Source organism: Capricornis sumatraensis, chromosome 17 (genome assembly GCF_032405125.1).
Source record: "Capricornis sumatraensis isolate serow.1 chromosome 17, serow.2, whole genome shotgun sequence".
Lineage (NCBI taxonomy): Eukaryota > Metazoa > Chordata > Mammalia > Artiodactyla > Bovidae > Capricornis > Capricornis sumatraensis.
This window is the reverse complement of record NC_091085.1, coordinates 47,184,159-47,208,069: the sequence shown is the minus strand read 5'-3', so window position 1 is coordinate 47,208,069 and position 23,911 is coordinate 47,184,159. Positions and strand designations below refer to the sequence as shown.

At 46.5% G+C, this 23,911-nt stretch overlaps 2 protein-coding genes across 5 annotated transcripts in view; one reads left to right on the top strand and one right to left on the bottom strand.

The window, feature by feature from the left end:
- Nucleotides 1-23,401, top strand: part of FNIP2 (folliculin interacting protein 2) — a 126,101-nt gene extending 102,700 nt beyond the window's left edge. For all 4 annotated transcript variants that reach the window (XM_068989454.1, XM_068989453.1, XM_068989452.1 and 1 more), the window contains 4 exons: nt 345-501; nt 13,892-14,092; nt 17,945-18,060; nt 19,744-23,401. In XM_068989454.1, the coding sequence (XP_068845555.1) occupies nt 345-501; nt 13,892-14,092; nt 17,945-18,060; nt 19,744-19,822 (553 nt within the window). In that variant the 3' untranslated portion in view covers nt 19,823-23,401. The remainder of the gene's footprint in view (nt 1-344; nt 502-13,891; nt 14,093-17,944; nt 18,061-19,743) is intronic.
- SPMIP2 (sperm microtubule inner protein 2) overlaps nt 20,181-23,911 on the bottom strand; it is a 131,068-nt gene continuing 127,337 nt past the window's right edge. The window contains exon 5 of the mRNA XM_068989606.1: nt 20,181-20,312. Coding sequence (XP_068845707.1) covers nt 20,181-20,312 — 132 coding nt within the window. The remainder of the gene's footprint in view (nt 20,313-23,911) is intronic.

Sequence of the window (23,911 nt, the reverse complement as noted above, 5' to 3'; positions counted from 1 at the left end):
GCCAGTGACACCCCCCCCCCCCCGCCAACACACACACACACACAAACGGAGTTTTTCTTCTCTCCCAACCCAGTGCCTGGAGGATGAGGTCTGTGAGGCACAAGAACAGACTCACAACCAGCCACCAGAATATCTGATTTTTCCTGCTCTTCCTCTTTACGAAAGTTCCTTTTCCCTTCAACTCCCTTCCCTTCCCGCACCAGTGACCTGCTTCCCAGAGGACTCCTTATGTGACCGTCCCTGGATCTGTTTCTCTCACCTGTGTCCCTGAGGCCTTGTTCCCACTGCAGTGCAAGAAGGGAGCATGTTTGTGTCGTGCGTGCTGATAGCTGGTCTTGTTTTAGGTCTCAGAGCATCAGCAACCCCAATGTGAGAAACTTCGGCCGCTCCCTCCTGGCGGGGTACTGCCCCACGTACATGCCAGACTTGGTGCTTCACGGGACCAGCAGCGACGAGAAGCTGAAGCAGTGCCTAGCAGCCGACCTGGTCCACACGGTCCAGGTGAGTGATCCCAGTTGGGAGCCTCAAGCTGCTGACCAGGGGGTGAATGAGGGGGCAGCCAGGCAAGGTGGGCAGTCACAGGTAGTCTTGGGATTGTTGCTACAGATGCTGCCAGGGTGACGGGAACCAGTGAGGCTGCTGAGACATCTGGGGACGTGTGGAGCTAGAGGCTGTGAGCACCACAGGGCACAGCAGTGCCTGGCTGTCGGAGCACGATGGGCTGGGGGGACCCCCGACCTCTCACTCCTCCAGCCGCTGAGCTCCTACAAGGCCTCCTTTGGGCTAAGCCCAGCTAGAAGCCACAGAGTGAGGAGGTCATAGCTGATGCAGATCCAGGCCTGCGGTCTGCAGAGCTCACCTCTGCACAGGACAGGGAAGGGCACAGGGTGAATCTGGAGGTGGGTGGGGCAGGCCAGGCACACAGAACAGTCAGCACAGATGGTGACAATTATGTGCATCCCAGGGAGGACCAAAGAGATGTCACATGTGTTTTGCTTTTTCGTTGATCCTTACAAGTTCCTAAAAATAATCTGTTTTAACTGATTTGTCATTAAGTTCACTTTGATGGCTGTTCGAGGATGACTGTATAAAGATTAACACATCTTATGGAAAATTGCCTCGTGGCTGCCTCTTAGTGCTTCTCCACTATCTGCAGCATGATAGGAACTAAGCATTGGAGGAAACCATGTCAGTCTGGCAGACCTGTTTTTAATTGAGCCGCTATTGGGCAGACGTGCAAAAAAAATAGCTGTATTGTATTGGAAGCATATTGTATCTTGGACAGTAGGAAAAGTCCTCTTTGCATCAGGAAAATTGGAATATGGCTGGTTACTTTCTCCTCGCCCAACAAGTACTTTTCGAGAGGTAGAACAGAAGGCAGTGTGTGCAGTCTTTGGCCTTGAGCCCCTCCTCTGTGAAGACCAGACTTCCATCAGGCACAGGCCAAGCAGGCTGGAGTTATTTGTGTGAAATGGGAAGAAAAGCTTGATGGTGAAGCAGCTGCACTCACCCCCGAACAGGGAAGGAGGAGGTTGAGGGGAGGGTCCTGAGGCCGGGGCCCCGCCCCGTGCAGGGACTGGCACCGGGTTCCTGACCCACCCTGGTTTGTGCTTGGCCACCACCCGCCCCAGGCCAGCCCTGGAAGGAGGCAGTGCTGTCGTCCTCTGTCTACATAGTCCTCAGGAGCACTGTCCTTGCCTGTCGTCTCAGAGGCCCGCAGGTCAGTGACCTTGGAGAAAGGAGATGCCCTCCTTGGACAGTGCTCTTTCTAGGTCATCTGAGCCACGCATACATTTAGTGGCCACCAGGAGCCGTAAAGCAGGGGATTTGAGGCCCTCCTTTCGCAGCACCATGTGTTCATGATCATGTACGCAGCACCCGTGGGGTTTTTGCTCGCCCGTGTCGGTCTGATCTGTAAGAACACTGGTGCTGCTCACTGGACCCTTCTCCCATGGAGCCTGGGTTCTGCTCTGACAGGTGTGCCAGGAGAGCACATGTAAACCCACAGGGCCATCCTCACCCACCCGTCCTCCAGCAAGTTATCACCCGAATGCCCGAGACCTGCCAACCGCAACTGTGAGGACGCATCTACAGACTGATCGTCCTCCCTGAACTGATTATCTGCAGAGCCATTCATGGCATTTTGTACATTTTCCATAGGCTGACACATTCAGATGTGTTGTGTATTAGGTTTCCATGGTGACCATCTAGGTCTATAATTCTTACATTTAAAGAAACAAAACCATGTTTCCTCTGTTTGTGCTCTTAAAGACCTGTCATGTCCATTTTCTCTTCCTTTCAAAGGTAGTATTTTCACACTGCAGCTGTTCTCGTCTCTGCAGACTATGCAGTCAGCCTGAGAGATGGAAAGTTATTAAGCTTAATAACCTACATTGTGTCGAATGGTGGGAACATCTCCCATGCAGCCTGCGTGGGTGTTAATAGGGAATTGCAAGGGTCATAAAAATATCTTCAGAAGAATGTATCCAATCAGCATTAGTGGAGTTCTGATTTCACTTGGCACATTCATCATAATGAATTTTGCTTTTAAAATAAGTGTTCCATTTGAACTTCTCAGACTGGGATCCTGCTCCATGGCAGTGTTTAAATAAAAACAGCCTCCTTTCAACTGCCACTGACAAATATTTGTTGGAAAATAAATTAGGTTTAGGAGGCAGAACATTATATTAAATGACTGCTCCACAAAGCCTAATAATTATTTAAATTCTTGAGTGTGTTGCCAGAGAAAAAAGCAAAGATCCAAGAACAGGAGCCGAGTTAGGAATGAAATACTGAGTTGTTGAGGAGGAAGAGCTCGGGATAAATTTCTCTCTCATAATTTACTTTCAAGAACCTGGTTTTTGAATTTTAATAATTCCTAATATTCATGCCACACTTCATCCAGCTTTGAGATTCATAGTTGTTTACAGAGAAGGATTTTTAACTTTTTAAGAGCAGTTGATTTACATTATTGATCTGTTTTCGAGGCCTGTGCATGACAGGATTGTGAAATCTGTCTTATGTAAATACGCACTTCTGTAACCTCAGTGGACTGGGTTGTGGAGCTTCTTCTCTCACTGAGGTACTGCGTCTGGAGCTCCCAGTACTAAGAATTTCCTTTTGTGCATTTCATTATCCTAGACTCTTATGACAGAAAGAAGTATTAACTTTATTTCATTCATTTCCATTTTTGTTACCGGCTTCCACGTGGTAAGATTCTAATGGCCTTTAAATATTTTAACATGTGTTCTTATTTAATCCACCTACTACCTCTGTTCCATCGTTTGAACTGTTTCTCTGCCTCCTAATGCATAGATTATACAGCTGCCTTGAATTAGGCTGAGGTCATACTTAGTTTCATTTTTTTCCTGCCGCATCTAAACGTGAATTCTTTCTTCTGTTTTCCTTTTGACTTTGAAGGGTGAAGTGGGAGAGCCGGCTTCCCTCTGCACCCATGACTCTCAAGGAGCTTTTTCTCTCTCCTTCTTTTTATCTGTGCCTTGTCCGCCTGTGGGTACTGCTGACCCACGGGTTCTGGGTACTGGGCCGGGGCAGCTATGAAGTTGCAGGGAGCGGAGGTGGTGGAGGAGGCTGACTCGACATTGATGCTGTGGTGTTACTGCTTGTTCCATGGTCGTCAGGTAAATCTGTTGGCTTTGCTAGGCCTCAGAAAAACATATTTAGAGGAACAGAAAAAATGTAACCCAGCAGTTAAGCATGCAGCTTCTAAAGGCAGACATACCTGCGTTTGAGTTATGGCTTACCCCTTGTGGCTGTGTGGCCTTGGGCAGGTTTCTCTCATCTTCCAAGCATCTTTTTCATGTTCTAGAAAGTGATAGTACTTGTAGGTCTGATTGAAGACTGTGAGATGATGCGTGTCCGTTGTTGAGCACAGCGCCCCGCACATTACTGAACACCCATTAAACAGTAGCTATTAAAATGACACCGTGAACGTGCTTTGTAAATGAGTTTTCCAGGATGCTTACGCTCTGGGTGATGAACAGAAGCAGTGCCCATTCATTCAGTGTTAATGGCTGCTGAGTTCCCTCTGCCATGACGGTCCAAGGAGCAGGCCAAGCCACTTAAAGCTCTGCAGGGTCAGGTCATCAAGACCAAAATTAGCATCACACATTGTTTCTTTTAAGAAAAACTGTATGCTAGGGCTTCAGGCATCTCCAGAACACTCCCTAAAACAAGGAAAAGTTGGATATGGCAACCTCTTTCATTTAAGAGTAGCAACAGGTTGACTCTAGAAATCAGTAGTGCAGATAAGGAGCTTTGCTAATGGCTTGGCTGTGCTGTGAGCCTCAAATACCTAACGGAGCCCGTGCCACGCCATCAGCCAGCGAAGTTATGAAAGAGCCGCGAGTCACAGGGACCGATAAAGCATTGCATTAGTAACAAAGACAACGCTGAGGTGGCCCAGATCAGCAGCCACCTTCAGTCAGTGGTGTTGTAGAGGAAACAGCCACGCAGAACACGTCTGCTGTTTGAGACAGAACAGCTCTGCTCGCCTCCTTTCTTGGGTGGGGTGGTGAGCATGGTGGGGCCATGGACCTTCAGCCCCAACTCACTGTTGTGGGGGGGTGTGTGTGTGTACATGTACACATGTGTCTGTATATGTGCATGTATAAGTATGCACACTGGGTTATGACATTCAAACGTATTTCTTATTGCACGTGGTGATTTTAAAAAATACTTAAAGAAACTACTGGTATCTGGGTATCGCCAACTCCAGTCTGAAATCTTGGTGACCCCTCCCCTCCTCAGCGCCTCTCCACCTGCATGGGGCCACTTTGCACACAGCCATGGAGGGCTCCTTCTCAAATAGGGATTTGATTGGTCACTCTTCTACCCTCCCAGGGGCCCATTTCTGTAGAGAGTGAAATCTAGTCTTCTTGGCTGGGATCGCCCCTCATATGTCCTTCACACACACACGCACAGTCACACTGTCGATCAGCCTTGAACTCCCCTCCTCTCTTCCACCTCCTGGCCGCTTGCTGTGTTCCGTCTGTCTCAGGCACCATGGAACCAATTTCTGTGCCATTTGCAGACCTCCTCCTGATGTTGCCCCTTCTCTGAAACCATTCCAGTCCCTTTGCACATGACAGTTGCTTCAGCCTCCAGTGTCTTCTCCTGCCAGGCTTGCAGTGCCCAAGCAGGGAGGGGGCTTCAGTCCTACCAGTCCAGCACCCAGTCCAGGGACAAGCGGCACAATGTGGTCCCCCTGCGGCGGTTAGAGAAGTGTGTGTTCCTTCAGGTGACACTGTGCTGTAGACTGTGACCCTCCTAAAGCAGAGAGGTGATAGACTCTGCATTTAAGATATAAAGAGGAAGATTGCTGTGCTTAGATATGATGCCTGAGGCCCTTGGTGTTCTTTTTCTTTACTTAAGGAAGAATAAAAAGCTCTCAAAGGCATCATTTCTCTTGTATTTTGTGAATAGGCACATGGCTAATTTTGATGTTTTCCCCTGTTTTTTCATTATGTGCAAAGTATTTGGACATCTAGGCCATTCTCTGCAGAAAAAGCTACCAGCCTTCTTACAGTTGTCTTAGCATCATGCACATCCTCCCTTAACTTTGCTCTGATGATCCCTTTTGACCTTGAGCATCTCTCCTTGACTTTAAACTGCTTCCTCAGCAAGTGACTGGCCTAAAGTTTAAGGCATCCCTGAGGCTGCGCCCTATATGCTCAAGGCTGAGGCTTCCCTGAGCCCCTGCCTCCCAGGACCCCTCCAGCAGTGCCCGTGGTCCAGAATGGATGATTCTCTCTCCTTCTCTACTTTATCACAACTCTGAAGCCTTTAGAGTCAACATGGCGCCTGTTTCCAAAAGGCACATACAGCACATAAAACAGAACGACTCCAACACGGTGGACTTGCGGTCAGGGCGAGGGGGCTTAAGCCAAATGGGCAGGGGCGTTAGCCCTCCTCCCACAGTCCAGAGTAGCTGCTGAGTAAAACTACATTTAAAATGGTGATGGTGATAAAAGGAAGGAATTGGAACCCTTAAAAAGATGGTCTGATATGATACCCAACTATTTGTATTCGTAAAAGAACTAAAGGGAGCTGCTAAAATGGAAAAATGCAGTCATGGAAATTAAAACTCAGGGGGGTAGTCTAATGAGCAGAACAGATTAAATGCAGCCAGAAGGGATTAGAGTTTGTGAAACAGTGACGAGATACAGACCTGCCCCTGTGACTGTAACTCTGAGACAAAAGGACGTGAAACAATGTGAAAAGAGCCAGTAAGAGACGTGGTGGCTTGAGTGAGACGGTTTTATGGTGTATACAGGAGGCAGGACAGAGAAACAGTATTTGGAGGAAGAATGGCTGCTGTCTTTCAGGTTAGATGAGCCCACAGACATGAACATATCCACACTGAGCTGCAGGTCATCAGAGAAAAAGGAAGCTTATCACTGGCCAGAGAGGATGGCTCTGTCCTTCAGGAAACTGAAATCCAGCTTGTGACTAAAGACATAAGCAGTGCAAATAGAGGCCACTGTCAGGATGGGAGGCAAGGAATGCATGGATGGCTTCCTGGAGGAGGTGACATCTACAGTGAGGATAAGCAGAGCTGGAATGGGGGGTCCAGGCAGGACACAAGGACCCTGCACTCCCCCAGGGGCTGCAGACTAACTGTAGGCAGAGCCAGCTTTACTGCCATAGGAGCTCCTGTCTCACTTAAACTGCTGTCAGGAAAGCCTGGGTGCCGAGCATTTAGCGTTCACTATTCTAGATGATATTATAGACTGGAAGAAGTGTTAGAGAAGGGTGAGTAGTAATAGGATTCTCTTCTCTGCATGAATGTGAGACTAAAGGTGGGTTGGTTGGTTTGTTTGTTTTTGGTATGGACCATTTTTAAAGTCTTTTATTGAATTTGTTCCAGTGTTACTTTTATGTTTTCCTTTTTTTGCCTGCAAGGCATGTGGTATCTTAGCTCCCCAACTAAGATTGAACCCCCACGACCCCCCACCACAGGCCCCCTCTCCCCGCCCCTGGATTGGAAGGCAGAGTCCTAGCTACCAGGGAGGCCCCAGACTGAAGGCTTGAAAAGAGAAACTAGTCAGGCAGCCACATGTATCTGCATCTTTCTGTGTGCCCTCAGCCATCCAGAAGTGGGTGGACTTACTTAAATCCTCAGTGCCAAGGATGCGGGGGGGTGGGGGGGGGTGGTTATGTAGGTGGGCCTTGGCCCCTAGAGAGAGAGGAGAATAAAAACAGGATCTGATGACATTTAGCCAAGAGCAGATGCTGAGAATGTGGGCCTCAGAGCATTGATTATCTGCTTTTTCTCTGTGACTCACCCAAGGCCTATTGAAATGTTGTAAGGACAAAGAGTAACAGAGTCTTGTCAAGAGAACACACTGGTCATAGCAAACACCCTTTTCCAGCAATCCAAGAGATGATTGTACACATGGACATTACCAGATGGTCAAAACTGAAATCAGATTGATTATATTCTTTATAGCCAAAGATGGTGAAGCTGTGTACAGTCAGCAAAAACAAGACCTGGAGCTGACTGTGGCTCAGATCATGAGCTCTTTATTGTATAATTCATGCTTAAATTGAAGAAAGTATGGAAAACCACTAGGTCCTTCAGATATGACCTAAATCAAATCCTTTATGATTTTACAGTGAAGGTAATGAATAGATTCAAGGGATTAGATCTGGTAGAGAGGGCCTGAAGAGCTGTGGATGCTTAGCATCACTGACTGTTAGAGAAATGAAAGTCGAAACTACAGTGATGTGCCGCCTTACACGAGTCAGAAGGGCCATCTCCAAAAATCTGTAAACAATAAATGCTGGAGAGGGTGTGGAGAAAAGGCAACCTCTTACACTGCTGGTGGGAATGTAGATTGATACAGCCACTGTGGAGAACAGTATGGAGGCTCCTTAAAAAACTAAAAATAGAGCTTCCATCTGACCCCCAATCCCATTCTTGGGCATATGTCCAGAGAAAAACATGGTCCGAAAGGATGCGTGTACCTTAATGTTCATTGCAGCACTTTCACAACAGCCAAGACATGGAAGCAACCTAAATGTCCATTGACAGATAAAGAAGACGTGGTTCATGTATATACAATGGAATACTACTCTGCCATGAAAGAATAAAGTAATGTCATTCGCAGTAGCATGGATGGACCCAGGGATTATCATACTAAATGAAGTAAGTCAGACAGAAAAAGACAAATATGTGATATTGATTATATGTGAAATATAAAAAATGATACAGATGAACTTATTTACAAAACAGAAACAGACTCACAGACATAGAAAATAAACTTGTGGTTACCAGAGGGCAGAGGGGGAAGGGACAGATTAGGAGTTGAGGATTAAAATATACACACTACTGCATATAGATAAGGAACAAGGACCTATACTGTATAACATAGGGAACCAAAGTCAATATCTTGTAATAATCTGTAACGGAAGAATATGTGAAAAAAAGGTATATATTCATATGTATGTATAATTGAATCACTTTACGTCTGAAACTAACACAGCACTGTAAATCAACTATTTTTCAAAAAAATTTTTAATAGATAAAGAGGTCACTACATAAAATGTTAGTGGTATACATAGCTGTATATGGAAAAGAAATACGTTACTAGTTGTGTGGATGACTTAATAAGAACTGGATCCAATCTAAAAATAAATCTGAATAGAGAGTTGTTCAACAGAGCCAGCATGTATTAGGTATTTAGCTCATGCCTTGCATTTTGTTATGTTCATTTCTGAGACTACGGAAGAAAATGTAATTTCTCTCCTTGAGTTACTTACGAAATCGCTGAGTAGACAAACAGATGTGCAATCAAGAGAGAGTTAGGACAGTGTGATTCCGTGCCAGACAGTGGACGTGGGGAGTCTCACTGTGGGGCGTAGGGGAGACCGGGCCAGGCCAGGTCCCTGAAGAACTGGAATGTTGAGAAGGGAGCCCAGAAGATGTTCTGGCCACAGCCTGAGTGAGAGACGGGCTTCCTCTCTGCCTGGAGAAGGGGCTTCTTCTGAGAGAGCCTGGAGAAAAATGTGTGCAGGTGGATGTGAGCCTGAGGGAAGCTGCAGGGATGCAGAGACAGGTTTGACCAGTAAGCATTGGGGGAGGGTCCCAGGCTAGGGTAGGTTTCTGAGTCCGTGAGGGTTTGGGGATGTGGTTACATGAGGGGGCGATGTAGGGTGTGGGGAAGCAAGGGGATGCACCTGACAAGCGGTAGGCACTACACTACGAGTTCCATGCACATTTTGTCACAGAAACCCTGAATTAAGTACAGTCACACACTGCATGGTGGTTCATCCGTAAATAATCCTGCTAATGTAAGAGATACAAGTTTGATTCCTGGGTCATGAAGATCCCCTGGAGAAGGAAATGGCAGCCTGCTCCAGTATTCTTCCTGGGAAATCCCATGGACAGAGGAGCTTGCTAGGCTACAATCCATGTGGTAGCAAAGAGTCAGACACAACTTGGTGACTAAACAACAACACGCTCTGCAGATGTAGAGATGGAAGCCCCGGAGAACAGGGTCACTAAGGCCCCACAGCTAGCAAGTAATGAGTGACCGTCAAGCCCAGTCCTGCCTGGCTTCAGAGTCTTGGCTCCCTGATGAAATATCCAAACCTGAGGGAGGGAGTTGGAGAGATCAGGCTCGTGGGAGGTGTTTGAACCATTCAGTCTAATGGTTTACAGCGTTTGTCAAAGTGCTTAATTTCTCAAAAGCACGCTCCGTGCATTCGTTACTGGTAAGTGTATTTATGTGTACCCTGGGTTGTATGTGAACTTAAGAAACCTGGCTGACAGATTTTCCTACTAGTTACTTCTGTATTTAAGTTGCGGCTCATAAGTAAAAGTAATAAAGAAGTGTCATGTAATTCAGTTTTCCCTTTGTTTATGGTGGTTCTGCATATGCCATAAGCAGAGCCATTGCAAAGAGGGGTTTTCTGTTGAATACCAGGCAGGGCAGAGGCATGTGTGGGTGAGAGTTCCTGTGATTTTCCCAGCGGGGCTTCTGGATCTCAGAGTTCTTTAAATTCTACAAGCTCAGAGACCAACTAATAAACCAAACCGTAAAACATTTACACTGCCCATTACCACCCATAAACGTTACTCTTTAGTGGGCTGTGTTTCCTTTGGAAAGATACATGTCAGAAATCTCCAGAATCATCAGAACTTGTGCTTCAATGCTCTGACCTTAGAGAAGTTTAGACCAGATCAGGACTGGGCTGTTAGTTGCCCTGGCAGTCCTTAGATGATAACTTGAAATGGTTGCAGATGACATTTTTTTATCTCTCTCCAGTATTCTTTTTCTTGAATATTTACATTTCCTTCTATTTCCATCTTCCTTTAAAAAAAAAAAATTTAGTCTTCAATAAATGAGTAACTACTAATGGCATAGTTAGATGGAGACAATTGGTGACCTGTAGATGTATTTAAGGAAAATCAAAGTGTTAATTGCTCAATGATGCCTGACTTTTTGTGACCCCCATGGAATGTAGCTCACCAGACTCTACTGTCCATGGCATTTTCCAGGCAAGAATGCTGGAGTGGGTAGCTGTTCACTTCTCCAGGGGAACTTCCTGATGCAGGGATCTTCCTGAACTAGGGATTGAACCCGGATCTCCTGCATTGCAGGTAGATTCTTTACCATCTGAGCCACCAGGGAAGCCCACTTAGGAAATTACATGTTAAATATTTAGTAGTCTGAGAATGTATAATTCTTTTTTAAAATTTTATTGAAGTATAGTTGATCTACAGTGTTGTGTTTATTTCTGCTGTACAACAAAGTGACCCAGTCATACATATGTGTATTCTTTCTCCTATTCTTTTCCATCCTGGTTTGGCACAGGTTACTGACTGTCGTTCCCTGTACACTTCTGGCTTTAAGGGGCTGTCCTGACAGCGTTGCGTGGTTCTGCTTCCCTGGATCCCACACGCGTGACACTCAGTGCTGTGCGTGGGCTCACAGGCGCTTGCCTTCCCTGTGACTCCTGGGCTCGACCTGGTCTGTCTGAAGTCTGTCCTTTCTCAAGCAGCTGGTCCTGCCCTTGGGGCTGAGAGTCCAGGAGAGAGGAGTCAGCCCCCCCCCTTCAGGGAGTGGGCTCTGGGCTCCCTGTGCGTTTGTCCCAGCCTTCGGACGCAGCTCTCTTTAGTCCGTCCCCAGGTTTCCAGTGTGCTCACGTTTTCTCTCACGTAATTGTGCCAGCTCCTCTTTTGTTCCTCTGCTGTTTCCGCCCCCAGGTCTGCAGCCTCCTGGGGTCACAGGCACCCAGAGAGCCTTCTGTCCATCACGTCCCCAATGAGCCTCGCCGCCCTCCTGCGATGGCCCCCTTCGGAAGGCGGAGCTCTGTGTGTGGTTGCGGTGGTGTGCGTGGTGCCGTGCGATCTGCAGTCTGCTTTCCTTGGGTCAATACACTGCTCCCTTCCCTGAAGGGTGGGAAGTTACTTAGGAAACTGAATGAGTTGGAAACTCGGGCCCAGATTATTCACTACAAATAGTTCATCCAACTAAAGCTAGACTTTTATACCAACTGTCCCAGCCTCCTGGCCCCCTATTCACAGGGAAGTCTCGGAGAAAGAGCCCTCGAATGACCTGGCCTGGGTGCTGTCCCTCACCTTGATAGAGGGAGGTGACTGAAATCCAGAGGGGAGATTGGCGTGCCTTCCTCTCACTGTGTATACATGGGCATATGGATTTTAATGATTATGTATATATTTTCAGGGGCTTCCCAGGTGGCACCGTGGTAAAGAATCTGCCTGCCAGTGCAGGAGACGCAGGAGACATGGGTTTGATCCTTGAGTCAGGAAGATCCCCTGGAGTAGGAGATGGCAACCCACTCTAGTATTCTTGCCTGGAGAATCCCATGGACAGAGGAGCCTGGCGGGCCAAAGTCCATGGGGTCACAAAAGAGTCAGACACGACTGAGTGTATAAGTACATATACCTCATATACACACACAGCACATATACTTTCATAATGTAAGCCCCTTGAAGGAAAGGTCTTTGGATAGATTCATATAGATCTTTTCTGGGCAATACCCAGCACACAGTGAATTTCTGATAAATGCAAAGCATTGAAGGAACTTGAACTCCAAATGCAAATCTTTTAAATTTCCAAATTTTCATTTGCTTTGGTCATAAGGACCAAGTCACTGTCCTCTTGCTGTGAACCTGTGACACAGGGATTGAGCAAGAACTTGCCGGAACTTGTAGAAGGAAGTTGTGGCAGCCATTTCTGTACTTTCTGTTTTGGAGAGTGTGTACAAGCGTAGGAGTAAGGCATCACAAGACCCTGTGGGTGAGAGTGGGAATCTGTGGTCATTATGTGTGTGGGGGCATTTCGACTGTTTGGTTGAAAAGTCTAAGAAATGAGAGCCATCCTTGGGAAACTGGGCTCCATTAATTCAAGAATCTGTTCCGTCACATTTTTCATTCTTCACGTTTAAGATTATTTGAACATACACTTAAATAAATGTGGACCGCTAGATTTTGCCTGATTTGCTGTTCTTTTCAATGGGGAAATATTCTAAACCATGAAGGTTTCCCTCCTGGATATAGTACAGGAATAAATGTTGCTCCCAACAAAGTTCTCATTCAGCCCATCAGTCACTTCTTCCCCATCTGTGAGAAAGAATACAGAGATTGAATCAAAAAGCCTCAAAACGAAGGAACCAGATTACCTGTTAAATGTAGAGTATGGCAGCAAACATCTTGGGTTTCCATCAATAGCCTCCCCAATAATAGTGCTGTCTTTTTTTTTTTAATTCATTTCTTTGTTTGCCTGTTTATTTTGTCTGTGCTGGGCCCCCCACGTGTGTGGGCTTTCTCTACTCACAGTGAGTGGGGGCTGCTCTTAGTCATGGCGAGCGAGCTTCTCACTGCGGTGGCTTCTCTTGCTGTGGGGCACAGTCTCTAGGCTGGGGGAGTTCCATAGATGTGGCACCTGGCTTAGTTGCCCCATGGCATATGGAATCTTCCCAGACTAGGGATCGAACCAGTGTCCGCTGCATTGGAACGCGGATTATTAACCACTGGACCATCAGGGACTCCCTAGTGTTAAGTCTTAAGTACATTCATCAGTGGCCACACTTGTACCTTTTGGCCTCATCTCAACAACATAGCTCCCTAGTCCCATCTGTCTAGGTGGTTGTTGGAATTGATTTATGTGTGTAGCACATGGTTCCTGAGTAAATATCACTTCATGATTAAAGCTCTACTTTTCAGGGAATATTAAGTCACCCTTCCAAACCTCGTGATGGGGAAAATGGCAGTAGAATCCTACACCGTATTCTGACAGTCTCCATTGTAAAGGGAATGAGCAGGGGCTTCCCTGGCAGCCAGTGGTTAAGACTCCACACTTCCACAGCAGAGGGTGCAGGTTCGATCCCAGTTCAGGGAACTAGGATCCCACAAACCACACAAAAAATAAAGGAGAGTGTAGCTTTCCAGAAGGAAGTGACTTTCAAGTCCTGGTTTGGAGTGAGATTGCAGGCCTTTTTGTTTACCTGTGAGCATGTGATGATGTTTATGGGTCCCTTCTGAGTGTGGGAATAAAATAAGGATGGACTGCAATTTTATCAAGTTAATGTTTAAATGGCAGTGTGATGGCACTCTAGAGTCCCTGGGGAGCTCTGGGCTACTGGGGCGCCCACCATCACCTGTTTATGTTTCGATTGGAAAAAAGTTGATACACAGTGCTGTGTTGGTTTCTGCCGTACAACAGTGCAGAATCAATCACTGGCATACGTCTGTCCCCCTCCCTCTTGAGCCTCCCTGCTGCCACTGTAGATCATCACAGAGCTCTATAGCTCCCTGTGCTATACAGCAGCTTCCCCCAGCCATCTATTTCAGACAGCTGGAAGCGTGGCGAGGAGTTGACCCCCTGTGTCTGCCCTGCAGCATCCTGTGCTGGACGAGCCCATCGCCGAGGCTGTGTGCATCATTGCAGACACAGACAAGTGGAGCGTCCAGGTGGCCACGAGTCAGAGGAAGGCGGTGGACAGCACGAAGCTCGGCCAGGACGTCCTGGTGTCAAGTCAGGTGTCCAGCTTACTGCAGTCCATCCTGCAGCTCTACAGGCTTCACCTCCCCGCCGACTTTGTAAGTTTGTGTTCTCTAGTCATCAGAGAAATGAGCTATAAAAACACTTCCCACGGGATTGTGGTTATAAAGTCACGAGTTCCTGTGTATTGATTTTAGTATAATTGGATGTTAGCATCAGTGGAAACAGAGCGTGTGATACAAAACCAGCACATGGGCTGGATTCAGTAACAATAGTCCTTCTGGAAACAGAGCATAGAGACATCATCTCTTTGAACAAGTTACATGAAGAAGTAGGTATAATGTGGAGGCAGGGGTCAGGCACACAGGGAAATTTAAAATACCCTCCTTGGGGAAACTTACCGGTTTTTCCGTCATCAGTTTGGTGCCAAGTCAGCCAACTTTCTGAAGGGACTGTCGTTCCATCTGCTCAGGGACAATCCTCCCAGAGTTGTTAGGGATAATGTAGGATATTGTTTGTGTCAGGAGTTAAAATGTTGAAGCACCGTAGCCATAGGGGATAGTATCAATTGTTCCTTTTTGAATGGGATTTTGCAATCACTTTGATAACATTATATTAAATACAGACAGCAGATAGACCCTCTGAACTCCTAGAAAATGATCAACAGTTCTCCCCAAGTCTCTGGAATAATACACACAACAAATTCGTGTGTGTGTGTAGGTGCGCACGCATGTATAGAGAGATGAAGAGAAACCACACTTAAGGAGGGAGGGAGCCGGGTTTCCAGAGCAGAAAGGCATGTACCAGGAGGGGAAGAACTCCAGGAGCTGGGAGGGACACACCTGAGATGAGCTCACCTGCCTTCTCAGCTCTTCCTCCTTCCCCTGTCTGCACTCAGCCCCGCACCAAACAGCCAGCATCTCCCTGCCAGCCTCCTGCCTCCACGAAAGATGCAGAGCTAGCAACAAGCAAGTAGGTGGTTGCATTACGGTCAGCTCCCTGACTGCTCAGGAGGGGTTATTCCCCTGAGTTCGTGTGACCAGACCTACAGGTGCACCATACCCCTTGGAAAGCCAGGACTCCTGTGTTCTTGGAGTGGGGCTTTGAAACACTGAGGTGGCAGTGTAGCATCACAGCGACATCACAGGGGTCACATCTGGGCTTTGCGCATTTGGTTCCTTGGGCACCTCAGGACATCAGCTTTTTCCTCTGTGAACATGGTGTCTTGGCAGCAAGCACATGAGAGCCTCGCTGAGGTGTGCTTTCTACCTTGCCAAGCCTAGGGCGAGATGAGGCTCCTTGCAGCCAGTGGACAGTAGTGGACAGTCAGTGGGCTTTCAGTGGCCTGGACTCAGACCCAGGCTCCTCTGCTTCCTAACCATGTACCTTGTCGAAGCTGGGGAACAGCAGAAACTGTCCCGTCTGTTAATGGAAATTAAGTGAGCTAATTGACTTGGCTGGAGCTAAGTGAATTAGTGGGGCTAATTCTCTGGGACTTCCCCGCTAGATCAGTGGTAAAGAAACTGCCTGCAATGCAGGAGACCCAGGTTCAATCCCTGTGTCAGGAAGATCCTGTGGAGGAGGGCATGGCAACCTACTCCAGTATTCTTGCCTGGAGAATCCCATGAACAGAGGAGCCTGGCGGGTTACAGTCCTTGGGGTTGCAAAGAGTTGGACACGACTGAAGCCACTGAGCACAATTCACCCAAAGCACTTGAGTAACACTGCATGTTATACACACTCATAAGACAGCTTCTATTGGTGTAATTGTTAAGAATAGCTACTCATGTGAAACAGTGTTCACGGCTGTGAAGACTGACACCGCCTATTTGCTGAAACCTTTATTTGGGCTTTAAACAGCAGGACCCCTGTCCCAGCGGTGACCCAGGAGGCACCTGTGGCCTCTTACAGCGTGACTCTTGCTCTGCACTTGCAGGCAGTTCTCCCTTCTAGTAGCAACGTGCATCATGTTGATGTGGAGGCCGAAATTTGCTTTTCTATAAGAAAAGAGAGAGAGATTTGATTATACAGTTTTTTACTATTATAAGTATTTACCAAACTTTTATATTTTATTCTGTAATCCATATCTCTCACTACAGTTGACATCTTAAGTTATCCCAGCAGTAAATTACCACAGTTGATTCTTTTTTACTTAATGTAGACATGTTACATTTAACCATAAAATCAAGATCGAAGAAAATTTCATCTGCAGTTTAAAATTCTCCTTAAAATTCACTTGAATGAAATATACAATTAATTTCCTGTTGGTACTTTGAATATGGAGAGAGAAAGTAGCTATTTAAAATTTCAGAAGTTAAAATTGAAGAAATCCATCTCAGAAAGGAAGGAGCAGATCCCCAAATAGTTCAATTTCATAATCAGGCTTTGTAAAAAAAAAAAATTTCTAAATGCTTGGATTTCCAGTTTCATGTACATTCCACATGAACCAACATTCTCTTTATTTCCATATTGCAATACACAGTTTTCCTGGGGACATGAAAATGCTGTAAATTCACTATTTTAAACCATAAAGGATTCAGCATAATGTAGCTGTTCCTTTTAATATTTTATAATGCTCTTATTAAAACTTTGTATTTACTCCACAAGGAGCTGAAACTGAGCAGGAGACCCTTCCCCCACTGAACTCCGCTTCCTTGGGGGAACATTTCCATGAGAGTTGGTGAAATCCTCCTTGCTTTGATTATTACTCTTACTCAACTTACCAGTTGTGTTTCATCCACACAACACAATGCACTTAAGATTTTAAGCCAATGGAAAAGATTACATCTCGAATGCATACTTTGTCTATGTCACTGATCAACCCAGATGGTCAAGATCAACATTGTCAAGTGCATCTGTTAATCTTTTTACCTTGAAGACAGCAGGCGTAATGGTCTAGAAGAGAATCATGTCAGATGGACCCTTGCCAGAGCCATCAGGTGACTTACTGAGGTGCCTGATGACTGCCTGCCAAATGCAGAAGCATTTGCCTCTGGTGCAAAGCACAGATGGTTGCTGTTCTCTAAGACACGAAGTTGGACACAGTTCCAAGGGTAGAGATGTCCTGAAAATAATTGCCTCTCTTTATTGTTACTAGAGACCTAGATAAAATACACTCTTGAGAGATAAGAAAAGTTCAGAATAACCTTGTTCCAGTCCTTCTTCTGGGAATGAATTGTAACTAAATAATCTGAGGTATAGAAAACAACAACAGAGATGCTCTTTATAAAAAGGCATTGGTAAAGAATTTTTAGTAACATGGGGAAGGGATTATTAGAAAGTTTTTTGAAAGCAGAGAATAATTGTACTTATAGAATGATTTCAACTATGTAAAAGGTAAAAGCTTTTTTAAAAAGACTAGAGAATATATATGAAGCTCTTAACAGTCATTGGAAAAACTAAACTTTCTTGTTTTACAAAAACCTGTTTGTTTTTTTAATTTATATTATAGTTGATTTATAATGTGCTATTAGTTTGAGGTGTGCAGCAAAGTCATTCAGTTATACATATACAGGTGCTAAGTCATGCCCAACTCTTTGTGGCCCTATGGACTATAATGTACCAGGCTCCTCTGCCCATGCAATTTTCCAGGCAAGTGGAAAACTGGAATACTGAAGTGGAGTGCCATTTCCCACTCCAGGAGATCTTCCTGACCCAGGGATCAAACCCGAGTCTCTTGTGTCTCCTGCACTGGCAGGCAGATTCTTGGCCCATATAGGTTATTACAGAGTACTGGGTAGAGTTCTCTGTAGCGTAAGGTAGGTCCCTGTTGATGACAAAACTTATTCCTCCGAATGGTAGGGTTTGCACTGGCTTGTAATCCCTTAAGTATATTTTACAGAGATGAGATCACAGTTGTGTGCTTAGAAAGGATGGAGGGAATTCCAGCTCTTGAGTCACTGGCGGAGATCTGAGTCCCCAGCTCATCGTGAGTGTGGTTGGCTTTGCAGTGCGTCATGCACCTGGAGGACAGACTGCAGGAGATGTACCTGAAGAGCAAGATGCTGTCCGAGTATCTTCGTGGACACACGCGTGTGCACGTGAAAGAACTAAGCGTCGTGCTGGGGTGAGTCCTATGGAGTATCACCATTGCTCCCAGGCTGTACCCCCTGACCCGTCCAGCCCCTGCCACTCCCCAGGGACACCAGAGTTTCACACCTAGAAACAGACTCTCTGACCTTTCAGCTGGAGGTCCAGGGTCAGCCTTCCCCCCAGGGTTATTTTATCCTTGAAAGTGGAACATGTAATCCTCCTCCAGAGGCCCATCTCGAGGCATTTCACTAGGATGTGGGAGTCACGGGCTGTCGGACCGCGGCTGTGTCCTCCTTGCCATTTCTGGGGGAGGTGAGGAAGGCAGCCCTCCTGGCCTTGGGGCCCGTCTGCGTGTCCCAGGTGGCCGGACTCTCCTCCCTTTTCCTGTGAGCCCATCAGAAGAGGAGGTGTGCATGTCATCTGTGTCCTGCATCGTCTCCCAGAGACTGTTGGCCCTAATTTCTCTGGGGGGAAGAAATTCTGACTTGCGTTTTACTCTCTGTTCAATTTTTCCACAGAGAAGTAACAAAACAACATTGTCTCAATAGGGCCTTGTCCCCCCTTTTCCTGTGATGACGATCCCCCCCAGTTTGGGGCAAGAAAATACCGTGTATAAAACATCAAACCCCAAATTCTCTATTAGGCCTGCCAGTCAAAGTTGTATTATTTCAAGGCTCAGGCCTTCGCTTTCTTGCTGGACTTCTCAGGTCAGACCCAGGATGTGACTTACTGCATTATTCCACTCTCAGCATTTCCTGCCATACTTTTTTTTTTTTAATGTATTTCACTTTAAAAATATTCTCCCCTTCTGAGGCATTTACTTTTTCACTTTTTGCTTAGATCTCTTCACCAGCCTCACAGTAGTCCTGCCTCATCTGATTTCTGATGTGGGATGTGCAGCTCTTATTTCTAGGACGCTTGCCTGACCCCTGGCTGATGGGTGCCTACCGTCAGCACCCACCCCTGAAGGATCCACTCTGAAGGTGGATTTGCCTCCTTGCTTCAGGCCCCCCAGTGCCTTATTGGGCCCCTTCTAGCCCTTCCTCACTGCCCTCCTGCTCTCAGGCCAGTAGCACTGCAGTGCTGGGAACTTGCTGTCACCCTGAATGTCACTGCAGAAGGCAGGGAAGATGCCACAAGCTCATACCAGCTGCCTTCTTAGGTTCTATTTTTAGTTTTTAGGTTTTGGAAACAAGGGACAACATTAGAACATGTTTCAAGGACCGAGACCACCCTGGCTTTCCAGGACACCCAGCAGCCCCCCTGCCTGTGCTCCCCCACCCTCACTGACTCTACCTCCATTCTCAGGAAGTGGCTTCGGTGTCTGAGTGTTGAGTGCGTGCTGGGTGGGGGTTTCAGTTGTGTGAGCCATTTAAGAAAGCCCAGGGGTTTTGAAGACTTTGTCACCATCTTGGGTTCCCAGAGACTTACTTGGAGCCGGTGCAGACTCGAGGTGCAGTCCTGGAGTGCTGACTGGAGGAGATGTCGTGCAGAGGCCTTGCAGGGATACAGGCCCTGGTCCCATGCACATAGCTGCCACTGCACCATCAAAGGTTCCAGGACCCCAGCAAGGCGGGTCTCAGGAACAGGCTCACCATCTGCCTGCCTCTTTCACTCTGTTCTGATTGCCCACTGGGCAGGCCTGGGATCTGGCAGTGGGACACTTCTATAAATCCTGCCACTTTAATGTAACTACCTCCCCTCTCTCCACATTCAGGATAGAGTCCAACGACCTGCCTCTGCTGACGGCCATTGCGAGCACTCACTCTCCTTACGTCGCCCAGATACTCTTGTAAGCTAATTCTCAGGACAGCTCCTCCTTGAAGAAAATCGGATTCTCAGCCCGAGGAGGAAGGAAGGCAGCTCCCTGTGACCGCGAGGTGCCAGCAGGGTGGACAGCCGCAGTCCTGCCTGTGCTGTGCTGTGTCGGGGGCGTCGCTTCCTGGGGTGCTGGCTGGGAGCCGTAGGTTCACTGACACCAGGCATCTGTGTTGTCGTGAGCAGGCAGGCTTCCATCACCCTCGGGTCAGCGTGGGCGCTGAGGGCACAGCAGTGACCAGGAGCCTGAGAGCGGCCCTGAGTGACACAGGCATCATCGCTGCTAGAAACATCTCAGAGTGCAAGCGTGCGCTCCCCAAGCTGGAGGAGGTGATCCTACTGTCCTGAGAAGGCGGTCAGCACGGGGACCCTGGACACCAGGGACCGTGGTACAGTGGAGCCTCCGTGTACCGCCTCCACGCCAGTGGCCTTGATGTCATCCTCTGGCAGAGAGCATGAGGGGACTGGCTGTGGGGAGCAGAGCTCCAGAGACCCACTGCTTCCAGCCTTCCCCGTTTCCCTTGTTTGAGATGCAGCCACAGGTAGGTTAGGGATGGACTGTTGGTGCAATAAACCCGAGAATCAATGTAGCATCCTCGTCCCATCCACATACAGTGCACAGCAGCGGAGGGCACAGTCCGACCCCACTCGCGTCATCCTGAGGCTTCAGAGCTCTCAGCAGCCTTGTCAAAGGGGCCGTTTACCAAAGTTATTTCTATAAGCTCGAGAGCATTTCTGTGGCTAAATCCCTCCAGCTGAAGCCACCTTCTTCCTCTAACAGTTAATACAGATGACTATTTATACTTTAAAAGGCACAGCTGTCCAGGTGGGAAGTGAAATTTGCAACAGTTCAGGATGACTTATGAATCAGACCATTTCTAAACAGTCCATCTATGAGCTCAATTTTCACTCTATCATCTCTGTGCCTTCCAAACCCTACATCCTTTTCAAAACATCTTCCCAGAAATTGACTGCCCTGTAGTATAAAACCTGATGCAAGGCAGCGTTGCTTATGTATGAGCGTAGTTTGCTTTTTAAAAACGCTGAGTTTTCTGTTAATACGAACTTCAGTTTACTGATTGTGAAGCAGGTGACGTCCTGACATGCAGGGTAAAGGAAAAGACTAGTAAATTGGTGGTGTAAAAGGCAGGGCGAACCCTGTTAACAGCACACCTGTTAACACTGGCAGACCTTGAGGACTTTAATTATAACCAGGCTCTGATCTTCTTTAAAAATTAATCCCAATCCTTTCCGTGTAGCTTTTGCACCTAAGAATATGAAGCGACTTCCCTTTCAGGAGTTAGAATACTCTGTCTTCAGATTTGCTATGTGATAAAATCCCCAAACCCCAAGTTACGTACGTCTCTGTCTTTATTCTTTGACAAATGTGAGTTGTTTGTTTGAAAGAGCAGAGCAGCAGGACCAATGGAAAAAAACAGGTGTGTTCTTTCTTAGGAGTGGTTCTTAGGGATAGGTCAGAACTACAGCCTTCCCCTCTTTTTAATAAATCATGTGTTTTGTTTTTTTTTTTTTTCCCCTTGGCTGCTCCACTCAGCTTGTTGGCTGCTCCTCTCGGCTTGTAGGATCTTAGTTCCCCAACCAGAGACTGAATCTGGGCCCTTGGCAGTGAAAGCTCAGAGTCCCAACCACGGGACCATCGGGGAAGTACCCCTTCTCTCTCTTTTTTAAGGATGTGAAGCGCAGAGGGTCTCGAGACTCTAAAAATCTTTAATTTGTATTTATGTCTCTCATCATAAAAGTGATGTCCATTTAATCTACGTTTTCTGTTTTCCTTTTGCCTGATGTCCGAGATGAGACGGGTATATTTAGAGTCCCTGGTTCCATGACACCTTGGTGGTTGTCGTGGACCTGGCCCATGGCTGCCCTCTCCCCATCTGAGTCCCTTACGTGTGATGCACCGTGCTGAGCGAGGTCACAGTATTCCCTCTGCACCAGCTTTGAGCATCCCCCAGTCTCTTGACTCCCTTCTCACTGGCATGTTCTGGACACTTTCCCTCCCCTGCCACCCTCCAGGGTTTACAGATAATAACTAGATGCAAAATCAGTGCAGGTAGCGGCCTGTGGAGAATTAGACCCAGCCCAGGGAAGCTGAGCTTTAAATGGTCAATTTAAGCTTCATGCAGAAAAGATGTGCCCAGCCCCTGGCAGCCGAGAAAACGAGCTTGGCCTCTGCATGCCCCCCTCTCCCAGAAGAAGGTGACGAGGGAGACCCCTCAGGACGCCAGGCAGCCTGCCCCTCACAGCTGCCGCCTGCACCACAGACCAGGAATGTTGCTGCTCTTCTGTAAACCCTCCTTCTCTCAAGAACATCCACCTGTTCTCTCATAAACGCAACCTCTTCCCAAAAGTGGGAAAAGAATCTCATGGAACTGGGTGGAGATATGCCGGACACCATCCTGGGGCCAGGTTCTGTCTCAGCCACAGAGGTGAGGAAGGGACCCGCCCTCACCCAGGCCCACCTCAAGAAAAAAAAACAAAATTTTTAATAAATGTACAAATAGAGAAAACTACCTCAGTTGACAGGATTCCACCTTTAGGGTTTCTTCAACTTTGACGTCTTACCTGTTGAGTGTACCTTTTTGTAGCATCTTGCTTGTCCAGGCGAATGGGAGGCTGACGGAGCAGGTGTGCACCAGCGTTGCCGTGCGGGCCTTCCTCCAGCATGTCGAGGCTTAATTTTTCGTAGATTGACGAGTGATATGAATGTAAAGATACTTGTGTACGTTTAAATATGACAATGAAAACTTAAAATGTAGCTTCCATACTTGTGCATAATTCCAAAGTATTTTATTTTTATCAGTGTTAAATAGCTTTTTGTACAGGCTCCAATCCATTTTTCTGAAGTGTGCTGTTTTTTAATGAAAGTAACGATAAACTTTTCACATCCCATGGAACTGCCGTTTACACATCGCAACTTTTTAAACTTATCATATTTTTCAAAGTTAACTTTTTTCGAGGGAGGAAAATCCCTGCCTGCTAAACGATACTAAATTCTTGTTTTGGCTCTTCTAATTAGGTCCTGAGATTTTATAAAATTCAGTCTGTAGCTTTTTAGGTTCCTCACTGGAGTTGGTTGTACATAAAAATAAAGAATATAAAGTGACCCTACAGTTCTTTTAAATATCTGGATTTTTCCACTTACATGTGCTTTTGAAAGTATTTTGTTCATGCATACTTTCACCAATAAATTGAAAAAGTCTTGAGCTTCTTGGTAAATGTGAACCATTTGTTTTCTATTGTACTTTGGGGGCAGGAACCTTTTAATATAATATTTGCCTAAATCAAGCAGCCCCCTCTGAATGTTAATTTTCAAATGTCCACATTCGGTGAACCATAAATCTTGGAAGCAAGACTGCAATATGCTTAAATTTAAGTGGTGTTTTAAAAGGAGAAAATTCCAGGGTTGATTTGTTATCATTGAAGTTCCATTACAAATTGATAGGACTTTGTTTTTGATCAGTGAAATAGATATCAGTATCAATGTATGGAAGTCTTTTTTCTTAAAACTTGTTCACATATTACTTTGATCCATTTTTCTGTGGCATCTGGTGCAATAAACCTTTTGAATTTATCTTGAACACTTTCTTGGTACTGCCTATGATTTGTCTGTTTAATCAGACTTAGACATCTCATTTCCAGTAATTCACGCTGAAACAAACCCACTCTAAATGTTAGTGACTCTCAGCAGGGGTGTTTGGTGAGCATGTAATGGGAGAGGGTTCCAGGCACAGAGAGGGTGGGAGCAGAGCAAATCTCCCAGGGATAGAGAAAATCTCGTCACATGCTGGGCACCACGGAATAAGGAGTTATCCCATGTGACTTGATATCCTACAACATACTTCTCTCGTGATCTTAATATATACGTAATTTTCCAGGAATGCCACTGTTGTATAAACTGAGGCAAGATTTTACTTTGTAAGGTTTAGGATGTTAATAAGAACTGACATACATTTGGAAAACCATATTACCAGTAGCTATGTTAATCATGGAGTTTGTCATCAACACAGTCTTCTGATCGTCTCTGCTTAGAGCTGTTGCCTTCACGG